The sequence below is a fragment of the Gymnodraco acuticeps genome, unplaced genomic scaffold (genome assembly GCF_902827175.1).
Source record: "Gymnodraco acuticeps unplaced genomic scaffold, fGymAcu1.1, whole genome shotgun sequence".
In the NCBI taxonomy this organism is placed as follows: Eukaryota; Metazoa; Chordata; class Actinopteri; order Perciformes; family Bathydraconidae; genus Gymnodraco; species Gymnodraco acuticeps.
Genome location: NW_022990489.1, coordinates 492 through 9,643, shown reverse-complemented (window position 1 = coordinate 9,643; position 9,152 = coordinate 492). Strand labels below are relative to the sequence as shown.

The 9,152-nt window shown below is 43.5% G+C and overlaps 1 protein-coding gene across 1 annotated transcript; it reads left to right on the top strand.

Annotated features, from left to right (window-relative positions):
• The first annotated feature begins 623 nt into the window (after window positions 1–623).
• Window positions 624–4,510, top strand: ackr4b (atypical chemokine receptor 4b). Its single transcript, XM_034226464.1, has 2 exons — window positions 624–749; window positions 3,132–4,510. Exon 2 carries the CDS (start codon window positions 3,143–3,145, stop codon window positions 4,247–4,249), a length of 1,107 nt encoding a protein of 368 aa, XP_034082355.1. The 5' UTR covers window positions 624–749; window positions 3,132–3,142; the 3' UTR covers window positions 4,250–4,510.
• Window positions 4,511–9,152: the final 4,642 nt, after the last annotated feature.

The following is a 9,152-nucleotide window of genomic DNA, read 5'->3' as shown; positions in this document are numbered from 1 at the left end:
TTTTTAGGGTTACCAAATGTGTTTATTTCTCAGTAAATGCATGTGAGTATAACAGAGGGAGAATTTCCTTTCAAGTTAAAAGCCACGTTAGTCCACTGCATTTCCCTAATGTGAGTGAGGTTGGTAAATAATATACACAACACACAAACAATGCCGACATTCCAGTGAACAATAAGCTGTTTAAATGGGACTAACATTCATCTTTTAATTCCTCGTAGAAAAGGGTTTTTACCGGCACTCTGAACACACACACACACACACACACACACACACACACACACACACACACACACACACACACACACACACACACACACACACACACACACACACACACACACACACACACACACACACACCACACACACACACACACACACACACACACACACACACACACACACACACCACACACACCACACACACACACACACACACACACACACACACACACACACACACACACACACACACACACACACACACACACACACACACACACACACACACACACACACACACACACACACACACACACACACACACCACACACACACACACACACACACACACACACACACACACACACACACACACACACACACACACACACACACGGTGGAGGTGCTGTCAGAGTGTCAGCAGAGTGGGTGGAGAGTCACGTCAGTCCTCTGCTCCGGACTAACCAGCTGGTACTTTAAAGCAGGATATCAGCGACTCGACAAACTCCACAGAGAACCAGAAACAAGGTAGGAATACGTTCTTAACTTTTACTACCACTTTATTCCTTCTTCTTACCGTTACCTTTTCCATAACTACAAAACAAACGGCTACTAGAAGAACGTAAAACACCTTGGAAAGTATTTGCTTCTGTACATGAACCACATTGTGTGATATGACTCTTAACTCCAAGTTAATATATTGGCTTCAAATGCATTTTTACATTTCCCTTAAACACCTCAATAATAACGAAGCACTGTGTCTTGTTTTTCCGGTAGTCAAGGTTCATTTACTGTAAACCTCACAGTCAAAGTCCTGCACTTTATGACATTATAATAACCGTAGTGAACCGAAGATAACAAGCTAAATGTATTTGCTTTCAGCGCCTCAGTGCTATAGCTTGCTTCGTTAAAAATAGCTTTGTGGTTTTTCGAGGCTACCTTGTAAAAATAGAGGCATTTTGAAAGTTGTTTTAAGTTTTTTTTAAATACAATGTGCCATGTCTGATCCGAATTGAGACAGAACAGTCACATCATAACCAAAACCATCTGGATGGATCTGTCCATTGACATGCACTCAAACCTAGAACACACTGCAGGGAAGAGGAACCCCCAACAAGCAGAACAGGGTCTCTTTAAGCACGCTGATATCTTGAAACTAAATCATTACTCATCATTGAACTAATGAATTATGTATCCAACCTGTTATTCAGGCTCTAACTACATGTAGTGTCTCTATTTAGCTCCAGGCGACAAATAAGTAAAACAGCCTAATTGAAAACATGCATCAACACATGTGAGCAGCAGCTGTTGACAGATGGGATACTCCACATATTTCAGACGTGAACAGCTGCTTCAGAAACCCCTGCTCCTCCCAAAGCGAAGATAATAACTCCTTATATAACAAAGCTGGACACCTTTCATAAAACCACTGGTGTTTAAGAGTGATCTGCCAAAAAGGAAGGGAAACATTCCATGCATGAAACTCAGCCAGGATCCAAATCATGCGGTACGTAATGTGTTTTGCAGAAAGCCATGAATTCCACTTGTTAGTGAATCAAATAAACAACAACATATGATAATAATATGTAAACACAGCTAGACGAGTGCTTTTTGATCAGGTTGTTCCTCAAGAGGTCGTTAGATAAGTGGATAAAATGTAACTAACCCTTATACGCACACGCCTGTATTATCTCAGTCCTAGTAGACACGACATAGAATAGAATTGGGAGGGATGGAACCAGTGTTCGAATTACCCATTTGCTTTCGGGGGCCCTATTTTGCACATCCTGCAACTAAATATGTCACACGCACGCTCGGTTGACTGGCGCAGCAGCGCGGATATGAGGTGTGATACGGTGTGGAGCTGTCAAACTCGACCCTAACGCGCTTACAGCCGGCCAGCTAAAAGTTGTTCCGTTCACGTTGTCATTTTTAGACTCCTTCGATTCTGAATCCAAAAGCTGTGAGACTTGACTGTTTTCGTTTCGCCATATTTTTTATTACAAAGCCAGAGTTACAAAAATATCAATATGAAAATGTCAAATACCGCGCCGGCATCACCGTCGTAACCATAGCAATGTACGTAGCGTAAAAAATGCAGCCCATTTAACCCATCCTAGCACCAGGAGTCTAGCACTAGGAGCAGTGGGCAGCTAGTGCACAGCGCCCGGGGAGCAATGGGAGTGGGGGGGGAAGGGGGGTGTCCGGTGCCTTGCTCAAGGGCACCACGGCAGGGCAGGAGGTGAACTGGGACCTCTCCAAGTAGCAGTCCACACTCCATATTTGAGGTCTGGTCGGGGACTACATGAGGGAGATAACTGTCTTCGAATCTCCAATGGGATATCCTGTTGAACGAACATACAGTCAAGGCCACATCCTCTCGAGACCTAAGCTGCACTTTCCTGTCATCCTCATACTTCCTGTCAGCCTTGCCTTTGTGTCGAAAAATACGACATCACGAAAAGAAAGCGCAGAAATTGGAAGTGTTCACAGATCAGATAAGGACTAAAAGCTGTGAACGGATTGTCTCGTAATGCCCAGTAGATCTTATCAGTATGCTGCAAAATAAAGAGCTTTATTATCCAACAGAATACAAACTAAATCCAAGAGAATTCCTTGTCTCGTCCTCTCCGTGTTCCCTGGGGTCATTCAGACTCACACGAGGCTCAGACAGACGCAGCTTAAGCCATTAGGGAAACCATGCAAGAAGAAAGAAAGAATTCCCTCTTCCTGTCTATGATGGAAAGCAGACCGTGGCTTACACATGTACTCTGCTGTCGCTGGGTTCAAACTACAGACAAATGGGTTCAATTATAAAACCCTTATTTCATCCTCATATCAAATTAAAAAGGACAAGTTTGTAATATAAGACAAATGCTTCCCTTAATTGTTACTTTTTTCTCTGTACAGCAAACAAAGACATGGGGGATTACTACTACGACGAGGAGGAGGAGGACGGCTCAAACGGCACGTACGATTACAGCCCTGAACACAGCGTTTGTGACAAGGAGGCGGTGCGCTCCTTCGCCAGCGTCTTCCTCCCGGTGATCTACGCCCTGGCTCTGGTGGTGGGCCTGGCTGGGAACGCGCTGGTCGTGGTGGTCTACGCCTCAAAGCTGCGTCTGCGCACCCTGACAGACGTGTGCATCCTGAACCTGGCCATCTCAGACCTGCTGCTGCTCCTAACGCTGCCCTTCTGGGCCGCAGACGCCGTGCACGGGTGGATGTTGGGCACGGCAGCCTGCAAGATCACCTCCTTCCTCTACAGCATGAACTTCAGCTGTGGGATGCTGATGCTGGCGTGTATTAGCGTGGATCGATACCGAGCTGTAGCCCACAATGCAGCAGGCAGGAGTGGACCCCGGGTTCGGAGACAGTGGCTCATAGTGTGCGTGGTGCTGTGGGTGGCAGCCAGCTTCCTTGGCCTTCCTGAGCTCATCTTCTCCACGGTGAAGCACTCCCACCACCGGATGGCCTGTACAGCCGTGTATCCGCACAGCATGGCCCGCCCTGCTAAAGCCGCCCTGGAGCTCATGGAGGTGACCCTGAGATTCTTGCTTCCTTTCTCGGTCATGGTGGTGTGTTACTGCTGGGTTTGGCGCGCGCTCAGTCGGGCAGCCGGGGTGCGGAGAGAGAGGAAATGGCGCGCCCTGAGAGTCCTGCTGGCTGTGGTGGCCGTGTTCCTGCTCACCCAGCTGCCCTACAACGTGGTGAAGCTGTGCCGAGCCATGGACATCATCTACATGCTGGTGACGGACTGCGAGGCCAGCAAGGCTCTGGACCGAGCGGTGCAGGTGACGGAGAGCCTGGCGCTGGCCCACGCCTGCATCAACCCGCTCCTCTACGCTTTCATCGGATCCTCCTTCAGGGGACATGTGCTAAAAGCTGCAAAGCACCTGGGACAGCGGCTGGGGAGACACCCGAGACACACGGAGGAGCCGGCGGTGGAGATCGCTCTCAACACGCGCACGAAGACACAATCCCAGTCTGGTTCAGAGGACCAGGACACCAGCACCTTCACCATTTAGACTCACAACATATCCCTTTTCCTGTAAGCACCTCTACTAAATAGTATGTCTCTGTATATATATATTTACACATCATCATTATTATTAATAATATTATAATGGATGGATGTCAATTGTAATAAAAAACATATGTACAGTGAGTTTATAAGCACTAACGAAGCAAAGCATTTTGTATAATATATGTATTTTGTTAAATAAAAGACACATTTTCAGTGACTCATCTACCGACATCTGTTGCCATTAAATGCAGCTGAAACTCAACAGGAGCACCGCTCTGTGTCCACACAACAAATACAACCTTACAGTCTGCGCTGCCTGCATCTCATTCGGGTTGGGTTGGCAAGGTGAGCCACAGATTAAATTAAAAAGCAATACGGCAAACAAAGAGAAACCCAACAGAAGGACTCCTCATTGAACAGGAAAAACTATTTTATAGCGTTTTATGTCCACTTTTATGGAGTTGGGCGCGGTTTCTAATTCTCTAAACATTCGCTTCCAAATAAATGCTCTCTTCAAACTGTGAACACATGTTGGTTGTCTTAGATGAAGTCGTGTATCCAGGCTTGATTAAAGCACTGAGAGGATCAGCTAAATTGAATAAAACCTCCTGACCGGACCCATAAAGATCTGTATTGTTCACCATTCTTTCCATCTGCCCTACCTGTTAGTCACCCCTCTCCACTGTGAGGGCTTACAGCTCAGATGTGTGGGAGCTGAAGGACAGACTTGTTGTGTTTGCTTGGAGACTTTTCAAACTGTAGCCTAAACAATGTATTTACAGTCCGAGCAATGAGTCGGCCTGAATAAATACAAGTATTCAAAGTGACTCTTATGCTTTTAGCCCTTTCCTGTAGGGATCAAATACACATATGAAGCTGAACATTAGCATAATATGTCTTCTTTAAGTTGCATGTCACACGGCTAAATAGGTAAATAGGTAAACAAGGGACAAAGCCATAGTTACACTCTTCTGTTACAATCTGCAATTGTATTTTAACTCATGGAAGTACTTTAACCAAAATGACGTTTTCTTTCAACAAGCAACTAACAACTAATGTGAAACGTGTACCTGGTTTCTTTTTGTGAGAGCATGTATGCAAATGCAGGTCTGGGAATAATTGTAGTACATTATCATGCCCACGGGGTCCTTTAAAGCTTCCACACAACAGAGCTGCCCTGATAGCATCAGCAGCAGGGGGGTCAAACTTTAAGACTATATAAAAATACATAAATATTTAATATATATAAAATAATGTATTATATTATAGCCTCTGAAAATAATTCCAAGTCTCTTCAGTAAGAATGTCACAAAATGATCTAAAAAGAAAAGCCAAATTCTGAAAAAACAAAAACAAAGAAGTGACATTTTGAAATAAAAAGTAACATTTTGGAGAAAAAAAAATCTAATTCTGAGAAAAAAAGCATATTTTGAAGAACAAAAGTCAAATTTCAGATGCATTGTGGGACATGTAGTTTATGGGCAACGTGCTTCTGTAAAGTAGCATGTAACCGTATAATAAACATATTATATTCTTTGCAAGCTCTTGTGGGGCCGCATGAAATGATGTCGCGGGCCGGATTTGGCCCCCGGGCCTTGAGTTTGACACCCCTGATCTACAGGAAAGACCCAACACACTTTAAAACTACATCAGGCAGTGCATGTGACTTACACACAACTTTTTCATGAAGTGGATAAACCCATATTCCAGTAAACTCAATTTATGGTTGGGTTATTCCATGACAAGTTATTTTAAAAAACGACTTCAGCCTAACGGGAGAACTGCAGTGAAATACAGCGAGCGAACCACACAGATACTTTCTGTGGAAGAATACAAATCTACGCAAACGCACAGATCCTCCTTGAGGGAAAATGCCCTGAAGGCTGCCAAGGGCCTTGGAGAGCGGATTAGGAAACACCCGTAATGAGAGAAGAGCTGGCAGAGAACACTTCATTTGAGACCGTAGCTAAACATTACCTTCAGAACAATTTCAGTTTGACGTCCCCTGCTGTGCTTTTTGGGGTTTTCCCTTTCCTGTAGTCTGTTCTCTCGGTTTATGTGCATGTAAATGGTCTGCAGAGGCTACAATCCCAAGTGACATCCCTATGGAACAGTCGAGCTTCTATTGGCTAGTGCTCTAACAAATTGTATGTGATGAGGGTACTGGGCTCTGGTTTCAGACAGAGGGTGAAAAGAGGTGCTGCAGCACAGGCAGTATGAGAACAATAAAGAGCTTTTTGAACATTAAAGCATGGAGACAAGTAGAGACACTACATACTGATATACACCTGAACATCAGCAGGAGAGGACTCTTTAAAGTAGAGACACTACATACTGATATACACCTGAACATCAGCAGGAAGAGGACTCTTTAAAGTAGAGACACTACATACTAGATATACACCTGAACATCAGCAGGAGAGGACTCTTTAAAGTAGAGACACTACATACTGATATACAACCTGAACATCAGCAGGAGAGGACTCTTTTAAAGTAGAGATACTACATACTGATATACACCTGAACATCAGCAGGAGAGGACTCTTTAAAGTAGAGACACTACATACTGATACAACCTGAACATCAGCAGGAGAGGACTCTTTAAAGTAGAGATACTACATACTGATATACACCTGAACATCAGCAGGAGAGGACTCTTTAAAGTAGAGACACTACATACTGATATACACCTGAACATCAGCAGGTGAGGACTCTTTAAAGTAGAGACACTACATACTGATATATACCTGAACATCAGCAGGAGAGGACTCTTTAAAGTAGAGACACTACATACTGATATACACCTGAACATCAGCAGGAGAGGACTCTTTAAAGTAGAGACACTACATACTGATATACACCTGAACATCAGCAGGAGAGGACTCTTTACAAGTAGAAGACACTACATACTGATATACACCTGAACACTCAGCAGGAGAGGACTCTTTAAAGTAGAGACACTACATACTGATATACACCTGAACATCAGCAGGAGAGGACTCTTTAAAGTAGAGACACTACATACTGATATACACCTGAACATCAGCAGAGAGGACTCTTTAAAGTAGAGGCCACTACATACTGATATACACTGAACATCAGCAGGAGAGCACTCTTTAAGTAGAGACACTACATACTGATATACACCTGACATCAGCAGGAGGAGACTCTTTAAAGTAGAGACACTACATACTGATATAACCCTGAACATCAGCAGGAGAGGACTCTTTAAAGTAGAGACACTACATACTGATGTTACACCTGAACATCAGCAGGAGAGGACTCTTTAAAGTAGAGACACTACATACTGATATACACCTGAACATCAGCAGGAGAGGACTCTTTAAAGTAGAGACACTACATACTGATAAACACCTGAACATCAGCAGGAGAGGACTCTTTAAAGTAGAGACACTACATACTGATATACACCTGAACATCAGCAGGAGAGGACTCTTTAAAGTAGAGACACTACATACTGATATACACCTGAACATCAGCAGGAGAGGACTCTTTAAAGTAGAGACACACATACTGATATACACCTGAACATCAGCAGGAGAGGACTCTTTAAAGTAGAGACACTACATACTGATATACACCTGAACATCAGCAGGAGAGGACTCTTTAAAGTAGAGACACTACATACTGATATACACCTGAACATCAGCAGGAGAGGACTCTTTAAAGTAGAGACACTACATACTGATATACACCTAAACATCAGCAGGAGAGGACTCTTTAAAGTAGAGCACTACATACTGATATACACCTGAACATCAGCAGGAGAGGACTCTTTAAAGTAGAGACACTACATACTGATATACACCTGAACATCAGCAGGAGAGGACTCTTTAAAGTAGAGACACTACATACTGATATACACACCTGAACATCAGCAGAGAGGACTCTTAAAGTAGAGACACTACATACTGATATACACCTGAACATCAGCAGGAGAGGACTCTTTAAAGTAGAGACACCACATGTTATTATATTTCTATCTGTGTTTTAAATGTTTGTTTTACTTTTATGTATGCACCATGACATCAAGTCAAGCTCCTCGTACGTGTAAACCTACCTGGTGATAAAGCCTCTGATTCTGACTAAATACAAGTATGAAAGTCTTCTTTAATATCAGATTGAGTGTCTAGACCAGTGGTTCTCAAATGGGGGTACGCGGACCCCTAGGGGTACGTTGCAGTACTGCAGGGGGTACGTGAGATTTATTTTATGTTAATGAAAAAAAAAACATAAGTAATGCATTTAAACAAACTGCTAATAGTAGATCAACTACTTTCTTCAAAGGTCTACAGAAACTCTGGATAATAAAATGGGGAAAATAAACGGGGTGCTCTCTTTTCCTCTCCCTCTCCTGACAGCCCGTCAGTCTCGTGCAGCTCGCTGAACCTGTAATGAGTGATCCGACAGTAAAGAATAAATATATGTACAACTAGTTTAGCTAGTTCCAGAGTAGATAAACTAGCTAAGTATGTTAGGTCTAACTCTTAGTGTATTTTGCTCTGCTCAACGGTCCGTCACAGCGGCGGAGCTGTGATCATGCAGAGCTGCGTGTTCTCCGTCAGCAGCAGCTGATCTGATCTCTCTCTCTCGCGTCCGGTTAGACTTCACTCGCGTTTATGTCCAAATCTATGAGATCTAGCTAGTCCTAGTTAATGATATGACTGCCTGCTTATCAAAGGACCTAAACAATAAGCGTTGCTTGGCAACGGCGTGTGGCCGCAAAGTATAGCGCAGCATTAAGCATATGTTTAGGAGGGGTCAAAATCCCATGCTCATAAAATGCTCATATATTTTTTTCTCTTCATTCCCCAAAATAAATAAATAAATAAATATACCAATTTTAGGAAAAGTAAGGAAGTTTGAGCAGTGTGGGTTTTATA

Coding starts and splice junctions, on each gene's coding strand:
- ackr4b (XM_034226464.1), top strand. CDS start 3,143: ATGGGGGATTACTACTACGACGAGGAGGAGGAGGACGGCTCAAACGGC.